The sequence below is a fragment of the Myotis lucifugus genome, unplaced genomic scaffold (genome assembly GCF_000147115.1).
Source record: "Myotis lucifugus unplaced genomic scaffold, Myoluc2.0 scaffold_82, whole genome shotgun sequence".
In the NCBI taxonomy this organism is placed as follows: Eukaryota; Metazoa; Chordata; class Mammalia; order Chiroptera; family Vespertilionidae; genus Myotis; species Myotis lucifugus.
Window position 1 is genome coordinate 2620147 of NW_005871130.1, and position 21864 is coordinate 2642010.

At 49.8% G+C, this 21864-nt stretch overlaps 2 protein-coding genes across 7 annotated transcripts in view; both read left to right on the forward strand.

Moving 5' to 3' along the window:
- The first annotated feature begins 1434 nt into the window (after nucleotides 1–1434).
- Nucleotides 1435–17584, forward strand: CNDP2 (carnosine dipeptidase 2). 5 transcript variants are annotated; one of them, XM_014457618.2, is made up of 12 exons: nucleotides 1435–1493; nucleotides 4074–4163; nucleotides 5328–5471; nucleotides 7374–7536; nucleotides 8921–9009; nucleotides 10490–10690; nucleotides 12618–12702; nucleotides 13611–13771; nucleotides 14270–14434; nucleotides 15647–15788; nucleotides 15987–16134; nucleotides 16958–17584. In XM_014457618.2, exons 2-12 carry the CDS (start codon nucleotides 4104–4106, stop codon nucleotides 17025–17027), a joined length of 1428 nt encoding a protein of 475 aa, XP_014313104.1. In that variant the 5' UTR covers nucleotides 1435–1493; nucleotides 4074–4103; the 3' UTR covers nucleotides 17028–17584. The 5 variants fall into 5 exon arrangements, with proteins under 5 accessions (XP_014313104.1, XP_023611388.1, XP_023611386.1 ...); XM_023755620.1 differs by lacking the exon at nucleotides 1435–1493 and adding an exon at nucleotides 1644–1651; XM_023755618.1 differs by lacking the exon at nucleotides 1435–1493 and adding an exon at nucleotides 1951–2061.
- Nucleotides 17585–21060: 3476 nt separating this feature from the next.
- CNDP1 (carnosine dipeptidase 1) overlaps nucleotides 21061–21864 on the forward strand; it is a 28617-nt gene continuing 27813 nt past the window's right edge. For both annotated transcript variants that reach the window (XM_023755623.1, XM_023755621.1), the window contains exon 1: nucleotides 21061–21202. In XM_023755623.1, coding sequence (XP_023611391.1) covers nucleotides 21179–21202 — 24 coding nt within the window. In that variant the 5' untranslated portion in view covers nucleotides 21061–21178. The remainder of the gene's footprint in view (nucleotides 21203–21864) is intronic.

Sequence of the window (21864 nt, forward strand, 5' to 3'; positions counted from 1 at the left end):
TCCTCTAAATCCTTTTTGTTGTTGTTGTTGTATTTTTCCCTGAACCGTCTCATTCCAGCAATAATCTCATTTATAGAACCTGTGGACGAAAAGGGGCCAGATACTAAACCTGATAAGCTCAGGGAAGGCCTTTATGGCAACCTTGCAAACTCAGAGACCTCAAGTAACCACATAGGATGATCTGAGGTCATCATGGGCACTAAAAATATTTAGAGGATGTGGGAAATTACATCCTTTGCAATTGTTAAACTTGTTTAAAGAAAAAACTGAAAGAATGTGGGAGGGGTATAAGTTTTGCCAAATTCTTTTGGAATTACTCAAATGGAGATAGTCGTTATGCCCAAGAATTGTTGTAAAATATAAGTAGTAGATGCTTGATAAATAAATGGTGTGTCTTGTGGAGGGGGAGCCTGAGAAAGAAGACACCTACCAAGAAGGGCTCCTGGTGGGTAACTGGGATTAAAATTTAAAAAATAGAGCATAGCAACAATTGTTACACAGGGGCCTGTCACCCTAGCCTGCCCTGTGTTCCTGCCCTCTTGAGCCAGAGGAGTTCCTGGAAGCCTATTTCAACCAATAGGACTGAGACTTTGCCTGACCAATTGGAGCTGTACAGGTATAGTCTATTAGCACCAATCTGACCAATCAGACTGCAAGGATTTGGAGCCCTCATTTACATGAGATCAGACCAATCAAGGATTAGGGATGGGACTTCTTTCTATAGGTCAGCATCCCTGTGGCTAGACCGAAGATTGTGGTTCCCTGCTGGAGCTGGAAGGCTGAAACACCAACCAGATGGGCAGAGTGGCATTGAGCTGAACCCACCCCCACCCCAGTCACCGTTCTTGTCGTATTACAATTGAGCTCTTTGCACTGAATAAAGTTTCCTTACCCACTACACCCCAAATTGGCATTGAATTGGCCACAATGACCATTGGTTGGCAGTCTGCCTTCCTTGATTTCTGTGATTATTGAATTTATATACTAAAATATTGGTAATGGTGCTGATGAAGGTTTTGTGAAGGAAATGCCAAAGCTACGTGAAAAGGAAATGTGTGTGACCAGCAAAATGTGCACTGCTCAGGAGCCCACCGGGACGGGACACCCGACAAAGCCAGAGAGTTCAGGGGGTGAGTGTGAGCTCCCCGACGTGGGACCTCAGAACCTCATGAAAAGCCACCGGGTCAGATCCCAACATTGAGGCCCCAGTCCAAGGCGCCGAGTCAGAGTGAGCAAAAGACACCGAGGGAGGTCACGCCGCGGCCTGGCGCTCAATCCCGGATCGTGCCCTGAGGGGGCGGGGCGAAGGCGGGAGGGGCGGGGCTACGCCTGTTCCCCGGAAGAGTCCGGGGATTGGTGGGCGGGCCGCGCCGGGGGCGGAGTGACGCCAGTTCTATAGAAGCGGGGATTGGTGGGCGGGGATTGGTAGGCGGGGCTAGCCCCGCCGGGGGCGTGACTGGGCACGTGAAGCGGCCTAGGCGCGGCGGCTGCGGGTGGGTGAGGGACCTTCCCTGGCCGGGAGGGCGGGTGGTCCCCGGGCCCGCGGGAGTCGCGCCTCGCTAGGCATGCAGAATGGGTGCCGAGGCCGGAACCGAGGGCTCCGGGAGCAGCGGGTCGGGTTGGGGTTTGGAGGGGCGGCGCCCACCGCCAGGTCTGTGTAGCCGGCGGTGACTGATACCAGGGTGTCTCGTTCAAACAGGGCCGGCGCGGAATCGGGGCTCCGCGGACGGGGAAGGGCGCACCCTCCGTCCCTAGGCTCGCAGCAAACGGCAGCCTTTCTCTCGCCCGCAGAGCTTTTGGCGGAGGCTCTGGATGGTGCTGCCTGGCCCGGCCCCGGGCCAGGGGTCTCTAGCTCTCGCCGGCATTAAAGGCGGGGGTTGCAGCTTGCGGGTCTGAGCAGGTCGGCTGTCCTCACCTGGAGGTGATCCCGGGTCCCTGGCACCACGTCCCTGAGGCCTGGGTCTCCCAAACAGGGCCACCAGTCCGCCCCCGCCGCTAAGATGGGGTCCCGGGCGTCATCCTGGAGCCGAGTCGGTGTAAACTCGTGGAGCACCCGCACCTGTACGGGGACGTTCCATTCATACCTTTGTCGTCCCGGTGTTTGCACGGAGGAGTGAGGAAAGATAATTTGTAAAACTGTGTTGGGGAGAAAGCTCCAGATTGGGCAAATTGGAGGTTCCTGCCCGTTTTAGTGGAGGGTTTTTTGCAAAGACTCGGAGCCATGATTCGGGTATTTATATATTGTAACGTATGCCGCGAGTTAATGGGGACAAAGGTGGATTTGTGGGTGTTGTAGACGGTCCCAGGGGCTCCCGGGATCACTCCTCCTTCCGCGCCCACTAGTTTCACTAGTGAAATTTTGTTACTCCCAGGAACTGCAGGTTTCAAGAAGGGAGTGAAAGGGTACTTTTTTCGAACGGATATTTGCTTTTGTCCACTCCAACTCAGCGCTTTTACCTTAACAGGTTCCGGTCGGCAGGTCCCAGTTCATGGGGGGGAGGGGAGGACAAGAAATACTCAGAAAGTGAGTGGGAGGGACTGACTAGCAGTTCAGGTGCTGCTTTCGGCCCCGCCCTGGAGGGCTGGCGTCGCAATCTGGTCTGTTGACTCTCCTTTGGTGAAAGGTGCAGTGTAGGTAGTTCCGTCTTCCAGTGGCTCTGCTGGAAGGCCATGGGTTAATTGGCTGCAAAGAGTGTACTATGAAAGAATATACCGCAGTGAGTTTGGGATTTGTGGGATTTGATGACCAGGAACCCAAATAAAAGTGCCCAGCATAGCATGCTGTCATAGACAGCCTCCTGTTTACATTTTTGGTGATAGGTGGAAGAAAATTTGACTTTATTCACGACCATGAAATCCCTGGGCGGCATTCGTGGACTGTCTTGCTGGGCTCTTTCAGAGGAGAGCCTCAGCTGAAGCCATCTGAGTTGGCTGGGAGGTTTGTAACAATTTATGGCTGGTATTTGAGGAGGAGGAAGGAGGCACTGAAAATAAGCACTTTGATCTGTTCTCACTGAACTCAGACAGAACAGCTCTGGCAATTTCCTCAGTTGCTGAGCAGCTTCACGCTTCATGTCACAGCAGATGCAGTCACTCCCCTGTCCAGAAATCAGTTTGGAATCTGATACCAAACAAAGCATGCTCTTTAACCAGCGTGCCGGTGCCCAGGCATCAGCACTCCTGGATGTGGTGGATCTTGTGAGTTTGCAGCTCCAGGTCTGAAATACTGCCTATCTCTGGGGTATAGCTGAGCCCTTTCCAACCACTGGGTGGGATTCAAATTGTCAATTGAAGGAGGGGACAAGCAATTTTGAAAGTCCCAATATATAGCAGAATCATTTTTGTTTCATATGCATTCCAGATTTTAAAGGTGATCAGAGGATTTCTGCCCCCCTCCCCCCGTATTTGTGGGGTGGAGTGGGATGTGGTGGGTCTCACACATGGGAAACTGGATGTTAGAAAATGCACAGGGGGGTGGGGTACAGGTAGATGGAGATTAGAATAAAATCAGGCCTTCTTTCCCATGTTGCCTTTAGTAGTTTCTGGACTCAGATTGTCAACTTCCTTAAACTAAATTTATCAGCCTGTCCTGGGGCCTTTTTGCTGTGTTGTGCCCTTGTGACTGTAAGAGTTAGGCTGTGACATTTTTGCTGGGATCCTTGGAGTGATGGTTGCCTCTGTGGTCATAGTAAGTGGAAAGTTCTCTATGTGCTTCAGGAGAGTAAAATTAAGTTAAAATTTTAAGTGCTGATAAGTCAGCATTACTGAAAAGTACCTACTTTTAGTTTTCATCAGATTGTCTTCAACTCAGGCCCTTCCTTTATCTGCCACTGTGACACAATTTGGGGTACATTTTCCTTCTGAAAAAAGATGGGAGATCAACCTGAGCCTCTCACTGCATCCCAAAGCTTTCATTTCTGCCTCTGCAGTCACTTCCTGGAATCCTCCTGATGACTGCTGGCACTGCTGGCCAGGAAGGTGGGGTAGGAGTTCATGACCCTGAGCAGTCAGTGACTTTTCCTCATTCGGGCCCTGTGCAGAGACAGGAGTAACAGGTTGCTCTTCCCTCCAAGAATCTCCCAGGCCTGCCCTTTGACTGGAAGATGTCGGTCCTCGCTACCCTGTTTAAGTATGTGGATGAAAATCAGGATCGCTACATCAAGGTAAGGGAATATTTATTTATTCCAATAAACTTAAAATCCAGTTTAGTCCTTTGGGGCTCAGGGGAACTAATGTGAGTTATGCTGTTTAAATCAAGTATTAAAGACAGACAAACACTGCATGATCTCATTTCTATGTGCAATCTGAACAAGGAACTCAGAGAAGCAGGGGGTAGAATGGTGGTTGCCAGGGGCTACGGGAAGTGGTGAGATCCTGATCTTAGGCAAAGGGCACACACTTTCAGTTATAAGAAGAGTAAGTTCTGGAGGCTTAATGTACAGCATGGTTACCATAGTTAACAATACTATGTTGTAAACTTGAATCTGCTAAGACAGTAGTTCTTAAGTGTTCTCACAGAAAAAAAAAATGTGTGTATGTGTGTGTATATGAAAAATAATACAATAATAAATAATATGAGAATAAACTGTTTTCCTTATAACTGTAAACCTACTTTTGCCCCACCTTGTATATATAAGTCTAGAGATCTTTTCCTTTACCTCCTCATTACACTATAGAAATTATAATTTTGGCTTTGGCAGGAAGTCTTAATATATGTTTCTAGAAATGGCAGAGCTAATTGAGATTTTTGTTTAATCTTCATCTATAATTTCTTGTAGTAGATTAAAGACCTGTTTTGCATTTAGGATGTTTTCAGTGATTCAGTAGCATTATAGATTAATCTGTTACTTGAGTTTAATTTAAAGAATCATGCTTTAAAGTTATTCTTGGTAGACACATTTCAGATGAAATCTTTAGAGTTCTCATCTAAAACTTATACTTTAGAGAACTTGCCATTATAAGGATGATAACTAAGCTAACCTGGACTGAAAATCTTGGGTAGTTTCTGTACCCCTCAGTTGTAATTTTGTTAGATTCAGATATAAAGGTATTTATGGACTCTGTTCATTTTATATTCACCTCATGCTTAATGGTTAAAAATACGCATTCTGACATGTTTCTGTTATGCTATATAATTCTTGCTACAGGGTCAGTAAAAGTAGGTTTTGATGGATCTATTCTTCCATGTGTGGTCAACATGCTCAACATGGAGTGGCCACAGGTAGCAGGTCAACGTTGGGTTCCTGAAACACGGCAAAAGTATGGATGCCTTTCTTCCTTTAGGAGCACCTTTTGAGAATCCCTTTTTGCTTATTGTCCACAAACAGAAGCTTGCGGAATGGGTGGCCATCCAGAGCGTATCTGCATGGCCCGAGAAGAGAGGGGAAATCAAAAAGATGATGGAAGTGGCCGCTGCGGATATCAAGCAGTTGGGCGGCTCCGTGGAACTAGTGGATATTGGAAAACAGAAGGTATGAGCGTACACTCAGATACCCTGCTTGTCTTTCACCAGAAAGGCCTGATTTGGATATAAATCTCTGTGTGGTTTCTTCAGTTGGACTGGGGCACAGGTTTTTGTCATTCTCAGCATTTCTCTGAGAATGTGGAGGGCTATTAACCAAGAGTGAGCATAGAGGCTATTCTTAGAAAATAACTGAGATTCACCAGAAATCAGTCTCCTTTCAAACTAGGCAGCTATACTCTAGCCACGTAAGTGTAAAAACACGAAGACTCCCACTGTCCCCACACTCTGTCTCCAGCATCCCAACTGCGAGGAATAGCACTTTTTCTTGAAAAAGAGGAACTTTGTGTGTGAGCTGGATTCTGACAGGAAATTGGTTTCTTTCTAACTGAAGTGAACAGTCCACTCACGCTAAGCCATTCCGATGATTTCAGTCCCCACCTCCCTAAGTTGTCTTCCTCATCACTCCTCCCCCACCTGCAGCACCAGCTTAGAACACAGCCCCTCCCGATCGCACCAGACAGACAGGCTCCCTCAGGCCATGTATTTTCGAAGATGCAGTATCATTTTCTATTGCAGGATGTGGTGAGGTTTGCTTAATCTCAGTTTTCTTGCCCAATGTTGTGTCAATTGAGGTCATTGTCCCTGGAGTTTACTGTGGACATTCAGCTCAGTCTCCTCTTTTCATGAGTGGAAGCACCCGAGGCCCAGGTGGGCTTTGCCTCCACTGGGAACCACAGCAGTTTCCAGTGGAGATAAAACCTGGGCCTCCTGATTCCAGTCCAACCGTGTTTGTGAGGGCTGCACAGGGGTACCTGTGGAGTTACTGAGAGTTACTTACATTGAGTATTTATGAGTGGAATTTACTGGAAAGACAAATCTGAGGACCTGTAAAAATCCCCGCAGCCTGGTGCGTTCCTGAATGTATGGTATGCCTAGGGGTCTCAGAGCCCCTGGAGCTTGGGGCAGACACTTTCATCAGCCCATCATTCATCCTGATAGGCTTGTCATTTTTTACTAGTTGCTCATTTATCTCTTGATTGTAAATTGTTAGTTTAGTTTCATTACCAATTTAGTCTGTGAGTTTATTAATGTTTATTTTCACAAAGACTATTTTCTAGTAACTAGACGTCTGTGATGGTTCCAGCATGAGTAATCCTTACCCAGCAGCGACACAAAAGGATGTGTACTTTTCACCCTCCTGCACCCCCCCGCCCCCGCCCCTGCTCCCGCATTTTGCTGGTGGTACTTTGTAATGGTAACAGGTTTCCCTGTTGGGATAGAGCTGGGAGAACTGTTACAGGGTGCAGGGCTGGATTTTAAAGTATCGGCTGGAGAGTTGAGCTGTTGTAGGCGTAGGAAAAGCACTGAGCCTGCCTTTGCATCCTGGTTAATGCATTGGCCCCGTTCTGACAGGATCGTTGGAGACCAGGAAGCCTTTCGGAGGACCTGCTCCAGTGCCTACTGTGCACTTTCCTGTGACCTAGTCACTGCATCCTGGTCTACAGCCCTTTCTGTGCAGAACTAATGTGATTTTCAAACACCTATCTTCTGCTTTAAGATTGTAGTAGTTTTTATCCATTATTTAGAAAATACTGAACTAAGTTGCATCCCAACCTTGCCTCTCATAACATGTTTTGTTGTATAAGAGTTAAAAAAAACAATTTGCCTTTAAAAATTTACCAAATTGCCTGCAATAGGTGAACATAATTCAGTCTTTGTACTCTGGGTTATAGCAAAGTAATTTCTTGTTAATTAAATGACTCAGTTGAGCAATATGATCTTAAACCCTATAATAGAGGGAGGTTGATGCGAAGGGATAAGAACACTTAAGGTATTTTAATAATATCTGCCATAAACACCAGGTTTTTAAACAAAGGCTGTCTTCACATGCTTCCCTCTCCTCTTGCAGCTCCCTGATGGCTCAGAGATACCACTTCCTCCCATTTTACTTGGCAAGCTGGGCTCCGACCCCCAGAAGAAGACAGTGTGCATCTATGGCCATCTGGACGTGCAGCCGGCAGCCCTGGAGGATGGCTGGGACAGCGAGCCCTTCACCCTGGTGGAGCGAGACGGTAAGGATGCTCTGCTGGCAGAGGAGTGCTTCAAATCCTGCTGCTTCTCACCAGCAGAATCACCAGTACTCCCTTGGCCATCCTCCCAGAACAGGCAGTTGTGACCTAATGTCAAAATCAGCTTCCAGAAGTGTACACATGTGCACCAGACAGGAACATGAGAAAGCCTTCCCGTTCTGTGGAAATGGGGGTTTGTGGCCTTGGGTCAGTGAGGCTTCCCCAGTTCTGAACCGAGGCAGTGCAGCCCTCACATGCTGAGTCTCCACTTGACAACTCTGGAGACTCGGTGGCACTGGTTCCCCCACCTCCCTGAGTTGTCTTCCTCATCACTCCTCCCCCACCTGCAGCACCAGCTTAGAACACAGCCCCTCCCGATCGCACCAGACAGACAGGCTCCCTCAGCAGACTCGGCATCGAGGACGCTGGAAGGAGCCCGGAGGGTGCATGCCTCTGTCTTGTACACCTCTGTGCAGCGTGGTCCGCACGCCCCCGTCACCTCGTCAGCATTCCTCACAGAATGATGATGCTTTTAGGAGAGCTCTTTAGCTTTTGTGAAAAGTTGGGCTCAATTTAAAAGTACATTCCCAGGGTAGTGATGGCTTTAAGCCTTATACTACTTTGGGGTGGGTCATGTTAAAACTGCCAAACATTTGAAAACAGTCTTAGGAATGAGGAAGTGAGAGTGCTGACCAGGACAGAGGGAAGCTGAGCCCCTGGCTGGAATGGCCATCCGTGCTCTGCCCTCAGGTGCTCTGTGTCACATGACAGCAGGCCAGGGGAAGGCCTTGTTTCCCCAGGAGGGGTCCCAGGAGCAGGGATGCAGAGGGGAGGGACTGACTCCTCACACTGAGGGAAAGCAGTATTGTGCTGTTAGATTTCAGTGATACCTGGAGACATCAGGGACACGCATAAGTCCCATTCTTCATCAGATTAGATGTGAAATTGGGGTGGGGTGAGATTTGTCGTTCTCTTGATAAGGGTGCATCGTGCTTCCCCTCCTCTGCCCAGGTTTTCCACCCTTATTGATATCAGCTGGTTATGGAAGTAGATTTTAACCACTGGCTCACTGATAGTAAGCTCCTGACCTGGGTCTGAAGTTTGTGCCCTGAGTCAGCAGGATCGTGAGCACTGGCTAACTGCCACATCCGCGGGGGACGGGAGAGGGACTTGGAGGCATCCATGTGGCTGCCTTCGATGACGGCAAATTCTCCCATCATTTTAGCAATAGTGCCGGGTAGAGACTTGGGGCTTCCAATGTCAAGAGAAATTCTCAGGGCAGACGTATGTGGTTTCACTGAGATGTTAACAGATGTTCACTGAGGGTTCACTCTCCATCTGTCTCCTTGTCATTGTAATGCTATGAATTTGCTGATTGCTGTTCCAGGCAAACTGTACGGGAGAGGTTCAACTGATGACAAGGGGCCAGTGGCCGGCTGGATGAATGCCCTGGAAGCCTTTCAGAAAACAAGTCAAGTATGTCACCCTCCTTGAGCCTGGTTCACCCCGTTCCATCTGAGCGTAACAAGGCCAGGCTTCCCAAGATCAAAGATCACTAGGATGTGAGACAGCAGGCTCCCCCCAAAGTGTCAGCCCAGTGACTCAGATTTTAGATGAGAGGTCGTGTTCCAGCTTCAGGAAACGCTGCAGGTGTAATTGTTTTACAGTGTTCAAGGGTCGCACTACTGATGACTCGGCAGGAACCCAGGCCACACACAAATGACCCGCCTACCTGGGCTGTGGTAGCAGACAAACCCCTTTCTCTGCATGGTTTACAGCCTCCTAAAAATACATTTTATTTTTAGAAATATATTTCCTTAAGTAGGAAATCTCCACTCCTTGTTGAAAGTTTGTAAACTTTAGAGAAGTAGAGAGAAAATGTTGCCTAGAATCTCAACCCTAAGAGACTTAATATTTTGGTACTTACCAATCTTTTCAACTGTTTTAACCTAATTGTGATCAAGTGTACAGATGGTTTTTGCATCTTGCCTTTCTCTTGTATCATGATAAAATTAGAATTGTAAGACAAGCACATTTGTTAGAGCATGAAATGGTAGATCCAAATAGGGCCTGGGGGTCCATTGTGCACAGGAGAAAGCCGAGGCCCAGAACCACTGGATGGCAGTGCTCTCATGGCCGCCACATGCTGGGCACAGGGACTGAGGGCAACTGAGAGAAGGGGTGGCTGTGTGCAGGGCAGAGCCACCCAGAGCAGCTCTACTTACCTGTTCCATATACCAAGGTCCCCAAAAGGATTCCACCTGAGGGGCAGAGGAGGGGAGGTGCGCCTGAGCAGTGCCACCCGGGGGCAGTTCTGAACAGGACTGTGCAAACTTGAGTCCCAGTGAGGCCCTGCCATGCCACAGCCTTCATTTTCTCGTGTGTGGAAGGCCACCTGCCTCACCACACAGCGCTGGGAGACCTGGAAAACTGCAGAGAGGAGCCGATGGACAGACGGCAGCATCCTCTCTTTAAGAAAAGGTACTTCAGTGCGAGCAGGAGGTCATAGTGCAGGAGTACCTTCTAAACTAGGAAGAGGCTTTCCCTCCCTCGAGGGCACTGGTGATGGCCACAAGGGTGCCAATGAAGACTCCTCTGGTTTCTTTGCGTACAGCCTTCAGAGAGCAGCTCAGGCCTTAATGGAGACTCCTGACCTGCGCTGGGTGAGCACCCAGATACCTGTGACTAGGAAGTGTGGTCACCTGAGGAGTTGCTGGCAAGGAGCTCTCAGTGAGGATGTAGCTGTGGCTGGAGCCAGGCTTGTCCCCTGACACAGCCCAGCACCTGGGGACTGAGGGTCATTGAGAACTGCATACCTCCTGCCAGAGTGCTTGGTCTGGAGGAAGTTGGGTATTTGAAATTGGTGATTTCACATTTGGTGACTTCCTGTATGTTGTCTCTAAGAACTAAAGGTATGTGAAAGCTGAATGCCTGTGACTCTCTTTTCCTATCACAGGAAATCCCTGTTAACATCCGATTCTGTCTGGAGGGCATGGAGGAGTCGGGCTCCGAGGGCCTGGATGAACTGATTTTTGCCCAAAAGGACACCTTCTTTAAAGACGTGGACTACGTCTGCATTTCTGACAACTACTGGCTGGGGAAGAAGAAGCCCTGCATCACCTACGGCCTCAGGGGCATCTGCTACTTTTTCATCGAGGTATCGGCCACGTTCCCCATGTCCCAGGGTGATTCCCCTGTGGTGCTCCATGCCCAATGCCATCAGAATCAGTGTCATCCACCTTCAAGCTAGGCTGTATTCTTTGCAGGATTGTCTTGCACAGTTGAGAAAAGATGAAGTGCTAGTCCGTGTAGGAAGACTGAGACTTAGGCAGAACATTTTAGGAAGACTTCCTTTCAGAAGTGACAGTGTTCATATTTTAGCCCCTAAGCTCTTATCCCTTGCCTGAGTGATCTTGAGGGAACTAGGACATTACCCTCGACACAGAAGCCCAGGAGGATGGACATGCCACTCACTGGTGGACTGAGCCTCGGTCTTCTCCTCTACACAGAGAGGTGGGGGGTTCCTACCGCACAGGTGACTGTTATTAGTTCCTGCATGTGAGGGTGGTCTATAGACTCAAAAGTTCCAGGAACGATCATAGTTGCTGTACTGAGCACTCATTCTGTGCAAGGCACCTTTCTACCTGCTGTATGATTACCGACGGGGACACAGTAGCTGGGAGGTGAGCGGTCTTACTCTGCTACAGGTGAGGAGGCAGAGGCCCAGGGCGGTTACTGCCTTATTCTGGTTACAGATTGTGGCAACGGTGGGGTGGAGACTGACCCCAGGTCCTTGGGCTCCAGGTCCTTGGGCTCCAGGTCCCTTCTGGCTCTTTTTCCTGGTTGTTGTTGCCCTTTTAGTAGCTCTTGCAGGGTATCCCTGAAACCACTGCAAAAGGCTCTGAGAGCTGGGGGAGTTGCCCTGCTCAGTTCTGCTAGCTCACCTGTGCTCAGCACTCCTAGCTCACCTGTGCTCAGTACTCCTCACTCACCTGTGCTCAGCACTCCTAGCTCACCTGTGCTCAGTACTCCTAGCTCATCTATGCTCAGTACTCCTAGCTCACCTTTGCTCAGCACTCCTAGCTCACCTGTGCTCAGCACTCCTAGCTCACCTGTGCTCAGTACTCCTAGCTCACCTGTGCTCAGTACTCCTAGCTCACCTGTGCTTAGCACTCCTAGCTCACCTGTGCTCAGCTCTCCTAGCTCAACTGTGCTCAGCACTCCTAGCTCACCTGTGCTCAGTACTCCTAGCTCAACTGTGCTCAGCACTCCTAGCTCACCTGTGCTCAGTACTCCTAGCTCACCTGTGCTCAGCACTCCTAGCTCACCTTTGCTCAGCACTCCTAGCTCACCTGTGCTCAGCTCTCCTAGCTCAACTGTGCTCAGCACTCCTAGCTCACCTTTGCTCAGCACTCCTAGCTCACCTGTGCCCAGCACTCCTAGCTCAACTGTGCTCAGCACTCCTAGCTCACCTGTGCTCAGCACTCCTAGCTCACCTGTGCTCAGTACTCCTAGCTCACCTGTGCTCAGCACTCCTAGCTCACCTGTGCTCAGCTCTCCTAGCTCAACTGTGCTCAGCACTCCTAGCTCACCTGTGCTCAGCACTCCTAGCTCACCTGTGCTCAGCACTCCTAGCTCATCTATGCTCAGTACTCCTAGCTCACCTGTGCTCAGCACTCCTAGCTCACCTGTGCTCAGCACTCCTAGCTCACCTGTGCCCAGCACTCCTAGCTCAACTGTGTTCAGCACTCCTAGCTCACCTGTGCTCAGCACTCCTAGCTCACCTGTGCTCAGCACTCCTAGCTCACCTGTGCTCAGTACTCCTTGCTCACTTGGGGTCAGTATTCTTAATTCACCTGTGGTTATATTCCTGGTTTATCTGTGGTTGGCATTTCCAAGGGTATTTTCTATTGTTTCAAGTTTTGTAATTTAGGAAATGCCTTGCTTTGCTCATTGAGGGAGTAAATTTTGATTTTAAAAATTGCCTGTCAGGTCTTGTGAATGTTCTTGGTTCAATTTACTGTCACATGATAAAAATAAGCTCCCACTAAGCAGCCCAATAGAGTGGTCTTTGTTCCTTCCAGGTGGAATGCAGTGACAAAGACCTGCACTCTGGGGTGTACGGTGGCTCAGTGCACGAGGCCATGACGGATCTCATTACGCTGATGGGTAAGCCGGGTTTCAGTCACGACTTAGAGATTTGGGAGACCAGCTGGTGGGCTCTTTCCAGGCTGTCATCAGCATTTGGTGCATTCCAGCGTTCTTCATGATCCACTTCCCTGTTACTCTGCGGCTCCCTTGCTCTGCTCACTGTTCCCTTTAAAAGATTGGGTATGGATGCCTCGTTTCTGCCTTCCTCTTCCTCACACCCTTACCTCCCTGTGTAGCTAAACCCTATCTCGCCTCCAGGACCCAGCTGGGCACCCTTGGCTCCTTCAGCCCTCTCTGGCCCTGTCCAGCCTATCCCCTAGATTCCCACAACTGTCCTTCCTCTGGACACGTATGTCACGTCTCTCAGACAGCATCTGCTTCAGCCCATTGGACATTGTAACTGGCCACAGCGAGGGCTCCTGCGTGGTTGGCTCTTTGAGAATGAGACCCAAGCTCACTCTCCCTGGCGTCCTGTTGCCTCACCATATGGTTTGTTGTGCTGTTTCCTTCCCGGATGGATGGTGGCTGCCATCTGTGGAGTCTGTTGCTCCTGGGACTGGAGTCTACTCTGTCCCTCTCTCTAGTTCCCTCTCAGCTTGGGAGCAGCTATTTTCTTGTGGAAAGCACGTTGAAAAGGCAATATTGGAGAGTGTCATGGTTTTTAGAGGAGGTCTGGGGTCCCTCTGCTCAGTGTGTCTGGTCTGTGACCATGGACAGCTCACCTTCCCCTTCGTATCTAAGTCTCTTTGTCTTAAAATGGGAAGATAGCACCGCTCAACTCATTGGGTTATTACGGTAGTTAACTGACGTATGAGCACAGGTACCCGAGCGCTCATGTGTGCCCAGGAAAGGTGACCACAGGGCTCTTGTGCCAGGATTCCCTGCAGCCTGTGCGCTGAGCACCCACCGTTCCCTTTCTCCTCCAGGCTGCTTGGTGGACAGGAAGGGGAAGATCCTCATCCCCGGCATCAGCGAGGCTGTGGCGCCTGTGACGGAGGAAGAGCTGAAGCTCTACGACCAGATCGACTTTGACCTGGAGGAGTATGCCAAGGACGTGGGGGCGCAGACCCTGCTGCACGGCTGCAAGGTGCTGCCTTGGCCACGCCAAGACCTGTCTGTCCCCAAGCCTCCCAACTGTGGGGGCCCCGTGGGAAGGAGCAGAGGGGCTGGCAGAGATCTGGGCATTTCTTTGGGCACCTGAGTCATCGGAAGGTGCAGACCACTCCCAGGCTGGGTGCTGAGAGGTTGTTAGAAACATCAAATATTGACTGGTGATGATGTGGGCCCTGGAATACATGCAGAGAAAACCTAGAGGCCGGTAGCTCTCGCCTGTTTGCGTAGGATGATCTCTAGGACAGGCCAGAGACGGTGTAAGGCCTACCTGGCAGAGCCCGCTCAGTTCCTGGTTTATGAGGTCGGGATGTAAGTCACATTCAGGTCAGCCAGCATTAACTGAACTCCTGCGGGGTCTGCACCTCCTTCCTGTGCTCAGGAAAGGGCCGGCTGTGACTAAGAGGGACCTCCCAGACGACATTCCTGTCTCCTCTGAAAGCTGTCCCCTGAACTGCTCTGTCATTTTCTGCAGAAAGACGTCCTGATGCACAGATGGCGGTTCCCGTCCCTCTCCCTCCACGGGATCGAAGGTGCCTTCTCCGGCTCAGGGGCCAAGACCGTGATTCCTAGGAAAGTGGTTGGCAAGTTCTCCATCAGGCTCGTGCCCAACATGACTCCTGAGGTTGTCAGCGAGCAGGTACATGGGGCAGTGGGACTCGGGGAGGGGGCTGCCGTGCACCGGCAAAGATTCAGGGGCCAAAAGGTTTTCCTCCGAACAACTGAAAAACACAAACCCAAAACCACATGTCCCCACCTCTTGGCTATGGCCAACTCAGTAATTACTAGAATAAGCAGTTCAGAAACTGATCGAAGATAAAGGCCACATTAAAAAGCATTACGTGTAAGTGACCTTTGTCAGTGCTGAGGCGTGCCCAAACCTGATCTCTGACTTCAGGTCAGATGCTGACTTTGGGTCCAATATGTTATGGTGAGGGTCCAAGGGAGCACCCTCTGGGCCGTGGTGAGGAGCGGAGGGGAAGACTCCTGTCAGGGAAGATTTCAGAGGGGCAAATTCTGATCGCTGCAGGCCCGCCAGGCTTCACGGGAGCAGTCATCCAGACGGGAAAGTTTGGAGGATAGAATTAAGGGCTTCCCTATGGGGAGAGGACACTGAGGACTGGCATTTTGTCATCAAGGGGTCTCCCTGGGTCGGCACCTGGCTCTATTTTTGGTCTGGATGTGATCTTTTTTATAAAGCAAGTCAAAGAACAATTTTGAAAACTTGGTTTAAATATTATCATTATATGGGAACATCTACATAAAGGGTGAATTAAAACATTACCTTTTACCTGCAAATAACTGGCTTTTGATTCTTGATAAAAATCCCCTTTTCTGTTATCACAGTTATGCAGATCAGCATTTAGCAGCAGAAAATTCACTGTAGACTCACTCCAGACCAGCGGTTCTCAACCTGTGGATCGCGACCCTTTTGGCAGTCGAACGACCCTTTCACAGGGGTCGCCTAAGACCATCCTGCATATGAGATATTTACATTACGATTCATAACAGTAGCAGCATTACAGTTATGAAGTAGCAACGAAAATAATTTTATGGTTGGGTCACAACATGAGGAACTGTATTTAAAGGGCCAGAAGGTTGAGAACCACTGCTCCAGACCCATTGTAGACCTGTTATAGTCTCACTGTGGACTCATGGTGGACTTACCATAGGCTAATTGTAAACCACTGTAGACTCACTCTAGATCCATTGTAGACCTGTGTGGATTCACTGTACACTCTTGGTGGACTTACTGTAGGCTACTTACAAGCCATGTGGACTCACTGTAGATCTGCTGTGGGTCAGGAGCAGAGCTTTATAATACATTATGTCTCTTCTGTTTGTGGTTCAGGTTACAACGTACTTGACAAAGAAGTTTGCTGAACTGCAGAGCCCCAACAAATTCAAGGTGTACATGGGCCATGGTGGGAAGCCCTGGGTGTCTGACTTCAACCACCCTCATTACATGGCTGGGAGAAGAGCCCTGAAAACAGGTCAGACATTCTCCTGGGGACAATGCCAGGGCCCTCAGCATGTCTGCTAGGGCTCTGCCGTGTCATATGACATGTAGCTATATAGTGATGCTGTGAGGGGCTGCTGTCCCAGGGTCCGACCTTGGTGCTGCGGGTAGTGGGTATGCGGGGGAGCCTCAGCCCCCAAGCTCACTATTTCTTTTATTTCATTCCCTCCAGTTTTTGGTGTTGAGCCGGACTTAACCAGGGAAGGTGGCAGTATTCCTGTGACTTTGACTTTTCAGGAGGCCACGGGCAAGAATGTCATGCTGTTGCCCGTGGGGTCCGCTGATGATGGCGCCCACTCCCAGAATGAAAAACTCAACAGGTGAGGCTCTGGATCCTCAGTCCTGAATCTGGGTTAGTTTCCTTGTGGATACCAGTGAGAAATCCTGTGAAAGCCAGGGCATCCCCTGCACCCCTTCCTCCTCCACACCTGCCCCTTTCCTGCTGCTAAGAGGTGATTTCTGGGACCCCCTCCCCCTGCGCTCTCTACCATCTGTCCTTGGTGGAGGGAACACTGGTGGGAGGTAGGGAAGGAAGCCTGTGGGAGGTGGCGGTTCTTCAGAACAAGTTTCGCCCAGTGGTCTGTTGATCTCTGTGCTTCCCCGGCGACTCCTGAAGGACCCCTGCACCTTCCTGGCTTATACAGACGTGATGGGTCTCTAACCACCAGAGACGGAAGTTGATCTCTGAGTTGGCAGCTGTGAGGAGAGACCCACGAAGGCAGGGAGACCTCAAAGGCAGTCAGGAAGAGCAGAGGAGGATAGGAAACAGGTGTCATCTTGGGGTCAGGGACTAAGAGGCAGAGGCCCTGCATGGAGGGTGGAAGGGAGGGACAGAGACCAAGGTCCTAGGACACCAGGTGGCGGCTTCGGATCCAAACAAACAACAGAGAGCCATGATCAAGGCAAGGCCTTTGGTAGTCGGGGGCTAGGTGAGATCCCATCTATTCGATGAGTCCAGGGCCAGGACCGGTCCCTGCTGGGACACTTGGGCTGAGCCTATATTTGAGAACCAGGTGCCCAAATTCTAAAGGCAAGCAGAACTCAGGGCCCGCACACCAGGACGGTGGGATGCTCCCAGAATGCCACATGCATGCCTGGACCTCGGGACACCAGCCAACGCCATGACTTGTTCCTCTCCATCAGGCACAACTACATAGAAGGAACCAAAATGCTGGCTGCGTACCTGTATGAAGTGTCTCAGCTGAAGAACTGAGAGACCCCGTGTCCCTGGAGCACCTCTGAAGGCACCCGCCCTCCACCTGCATCCTCTCTGATCGCTCCAGAAAGCAGCCTGTCTTCCTCCTCTCTTGTCACATCACACACAGACATCCAGGAATGGACATGGGAGCACCAACCTGTTCCTGAATGACATGGCCTACACCGGGCAGTTACACATGTTCAGTCCTGGGGTATCAGTGACCCCGAATGTCAGCTGAATTCTCCGAGATGCCCAGCATGGCTTGGTCTCCAGGACTCACAGCAAGAGTTCTTCTGTAGAAGGTTCTGGTTGACATCTAGTCAGACTAAACAGAGGCCTGCTGATCCTGGCCCCACCTCTGCCTCTGATTCAGGGTTGGGCACACGGAGTATCTAGGTGGGGCGTATGACGAGTGAGGGCCTCCCTTTCTGGTCCCTTGCTGTCCTGCAGTTCTGTCCTTTACTGAACACTGTAACCCTCCTGTCTTCTTGCTAACCCTCCAAACCTGAACCTAACTGGAAGGATCATGTGGTCTGTCTGTGCCGATGAATAAAAAGTACAAATGGAGCCTCTGGAAGCATCCCTGCCCCCTGACTTACCCAGGAGCACCCTGCGTGTGGAGGGTGGTGTGTTGTGGGGGCTTCAGGTGGGGGTGGGTCTTCTCTCCCAGGCCCCCAGGTGGAGTGGAGACTCATGGCCCCTCCATAGCTGTTAGGGAAGTGTCTATCCCCATCCCCGTGCCTTATGCTGCCTAGACACCAAAAATCAAGTCAGATTGGTTTAAACAAATGGAGTTTTATTGGCCCAGCTGGTAAAAAGCCCAGAGTAAATGGGAAACAGGGCTTAATTCATTTCAAAGTCTCTATAGTTTGTCCACATTGCTGACCATCTTCACTCAGATCAGAACTGGGATGTGAAACGGGGCTGCTATTTATTGAGCCCTCATACCTACACTGATGGGACAGAATGATGACATTAGAAGTCATTGATTTAGCCCAGCCCATGTGGCTCAGTGATTGAACGTTGACCCATGAACCAGGAGGTCATAGTTCGATTCCTGATTAAGACACATGCTCGGGTTGCGGACTCAGTCCCCAGTAGAGGGCGTGCAGAAGGCAGCTGATCGATGATTCTCTCTCATCGATATTTCTCTCTCTCCTTTCCTCTCTGAAGTCAATACAAATTATATATATATATATATATATATATATATATATATATATATATATATTTTTTTTTTTTTTTTTTTATAAAAAACTCATTGTTTTGGCCCCCATGCCCTCTCTGACACCTTCACTCCCGGGTCCTTCCCTGCCCTGGAGTCACCTCCACGGTGTCTTGAAGCCTATGTTCTGCATTCTCATCTTCCTAACCAGCCGTCCTTGTCCTCAGGGAGGCTTAGCCTGGGAGATGGTGCTCATCAGCAAAGTGCTGTGCACAGCAGAGGCCTTCCTGGGATTGTCTATCCCAAAGTTGTCCGGGATTGCTTCCCTGTTACTCCACCAGGAGCTGGCCATTGACAAAGATACAGCTGCCTGTTATTTAGAAAAAGGCAGAACTGCTGGGCCGAGGAGAGGACGGGCTGAGAGGAGGTTTCGGACCTAAGAGAAAGAAGTTCATCTGCTCTTGTTGGTGTCTGGGTCAGAAAGGTGATGATAGGCATGTGAGGATCCTTAAACCACAATGTGTTAACTAGTGAGGATATGGCTAGGCTATGGTGCCCGAACCAACCAGAGCTTCCCCCATTTCTCTGCTACATGGCCTCACAGCCAGGCCGGGGCTGGAGTGGGTGCTCCTGCCCTCAGTGTCATGGCCCATGACCTCTGCTCCACACCCTGCAACCCCACTGTAGTCCCACCCAGAGACCAGGAGGAGGCAATCCAGAATGAACTGATGTTTCTTCTTTTGGCATCTTACTCAGAAAGTGCTCCCAGAAGTGGGCAATGGGCCTGGCTGACATTCCTATCGCTCTGCAGGAGAAAGACATTAGGCAGTCAACCTTTAAGTCTGTTACACCAGGATGATACTATGACATTTGTCCCAAGGAAAACAGAAAAAATAAACAGTAGATAGCATTAGCTGAAGGAAGGACTCATGGGACTTCATTTATCACTTTTCAGAGAAAATTGTAACATCTGCGTCCACCTGAGGCTTTGGGGAACACCGTGAGTGGTGAGGGAGGCAGTATTAGTCTGAAATAGGCCTTTTTTGAAATCTTGGTTATTTTAAGCTGGTTATCTTCAAGTAATAAAAGACACAGGAAGAACCTTTGCCTTTGACCTTCCCCCTACCTGCCTGTAAGATTTAGACAGGAAGGGAGCTAGCATCATGGGCAACTACAGTTCACTATGAACTAGGTGTGATAGGAAGGAACCTGGCTAGCCCTTGACCAAAGTCCTCTCTGTGTTCCCTTGTTCAAGATGGCCCAGCAAACATTTACTTACCAAAGTTTTCTCTTCCATCTCCTTGTGAATTACTTTCCTGCCCTTGGAAGTTCCAAACCCACCCCTCCTCTTCTCCTTAGCTCTAGAGGGCACACAAGCCTGAACTGCCTGATTTATCCTCAGGTCTCATTCTTAGGAGACATCAGACATACCTAATAAATATGCTCATTTAGTCCAGCCCAAAGAACTTAGAAGGGTAAAAGGAAAATTAATTCTTCTGTCACTTTGGGACTGTCAGATGAGACCCTGGGCATCTGACATAGGTTGGCACATGGTGAGTAAGAGTTCTTCCTGTGTCAGCACCCCCAGAATCCCCAAAAGTGGGGTCCGTGGAGCGAGAGGGGTAAGAATCTTTTCTTCCCCTCTTTCTAAATTAGGATTAGCAGGAGAAAATTTTGTGAAAGTAGTTTCTTGAGCAAACATGGTTCTGGTAAAGGTTTGAATACTCTTGTTTTCTGCTGGTCCTGTTCCCCCTAGAATGGTCTGGTTTTCTTTGTCTATGCCATTTGTCTTGTTCTGTTTTAAGAGCTTGGTTTTGATCTTGTCTTTGGTCTCTGGTCTCAGAAGGTGCACATATCCACAGGCATTTGGCAGCCAGTCAAATAGACTAGAGCTTCCAGGCAGCTGTAGCCAATTAACTGTCATCTTTTTGCCTTTTTGTCCAACTGTGCCAGCTCTCCGGGGAATTGGTCATGAGGGATCCCAGTCCATAGGGGCCTTTGCCATCTCAACCTTCCTGTGTTACTGCTTGTAGCAGCAAAGGACTTTTACCCCCTTAGACTATCCTGGGAGTGAACCTTTAGTTCTTGTGGAAATGTCTTGCTTCCTTGGTTAAATCATAAAAGGCTAGGGGATTTGGAAGTTCACAGGCTGTTGGGGTTGAATTATATCCCCCCAAATTTGTATGTTGAAGTTCTGTCTCCCACCACCTCAGATTGATGATTTGGGCCCAACTCCAGGATGCCTGGTGTTCTTGTGAAAGGGGGAGTTTTGCACACAGATATGCTCAGAGGGAGATGCCATGTGAAATGAAGGCAGGAATCAGGGATGTATTTGAAGACAGCAAACCCAAGATTGCCAGTGACTGCCAGAAGCCAGGAAGGAGGCCAGGGACTGGCTCTCCCTCACTGCCCTCAGAGGAATAGGCCCTGAGGACACCCTGGTTTTGGACTTTTGGCCTCCAGAATGTGAGACAGAGGGTTTCTGCCCCACTTGTGGCAACCTGAGCAACCCAACACATGGCCAGTAACCCCAACCTAGCTGCTAGCAGGGCTCTGCCAACTGCTCAAGGTAACAGTGATCATTCACATCACCTCTATCTCAGCTGTGCTGGCCTGGGCCCATGCACCCACTCACTCTTAGGGTGACACCTGCACACATGCACAGTGATGCTTCTGGGTTGTGATGCACAGCCTGAGTGGCCCCGATGGCCTTCGGTAACATCAGATGACTTCCAGGTCACTACCTCATTGCATGCCTGTGCATAAGAGACTCATTGTTTCTCCTCCCCCAGATTGGCTGATCGCCTCTGAAGCATCTTTGTTTTCCAATGTGAATGGCCCACTATCCCAGCCTTGTCTTTCTTTGAGGCAGATGGTGGAGCACAGACAAGCATTTGCAACGCAGTATATAATGTGACTGCTGAGGGCCTTCGTGAGGTTTCCTCTTCCGCTCTTCATTGAGGTCCAAGAGAACTGCGAGAGGCTTCGGAAATCCTGCTCAATGGACCCCAAACTGGGAAGAATGGTGAGTGAGCCCTCAGGTGTTCGGAGAGCAGGGACCAGAGTGCTGGACGTGTATTTGCCCAAAGAGTGGGGGTAACACGCAGGAGCCAGGCAAACAGAGCAGGTGCTGCATGAGGTCCATGAGCTGCTGCTGCTTAGAAGTGCTCTCAGGTGCCACGTCTCTTCTGGGAAAGGAGCCGTGTAGAGGAGGTTTACGGTGCGCTCTGGGTGGCTACCTGTTCTTATAAACACGTGGCATTCTTTTCAAGTGGTTTCCTAGTGCTGGGACACAGTCATGCTAGGTGGATGGTGGCAGCCAGTGTGGACTCGAGGCCCAGGCAGCTTCTCTGGTGCACTGGGACCTTCCATAGCACACTTGTCTGTGCTCCGTTTTTCTTCACACAGAAAGCAATATTATTAGTAAAACTGTGGCAGAACCCCTAGCTGCTGAATACAAAGGGTGAGAGAATAGTATGCATGCAGGTACAATTGGTGCCTTTCTTACTAAACCCTGAACTCTGCTCCCCCACCCCAATCCCAAACATTAGTTTGGGGTGGGGCCTAGGAATCTGCATTTTAAGTGTATGATTGCATCACTTTTACCCCATTCACAGATGTGTGCAACCATCACCATGGTTGATTTTAGGGTATTTTCATCTCAGAAAGGAACCCTGTGCCCTTAGC

Excerpts from the sequence above, each read along its gene's own strand:
- CNDP2 (XM_014457618.2), top strand. The coding sequence starts at position 4,104 with ATGTCGGTCCTCGCTACCCTGTTTAAGTATGTGGATGAAAATCAGGAT. Across the intron at positions 13,772-14,269 it reads CCCTGCTGCACGGCTGCAAG|AAAGACGTCCTGATGCACAG; the intron begins GTGCTGCCTTGG and ends CATTTTCTGCAG. Across the intron at positions 16,135-16,957 it reads CAGAATGAAAAACTCAACAG|GCACAACTACATAGAAGGAA; the intron begins GTGAGGCTCTGG and ends CCTCTCCATCAG.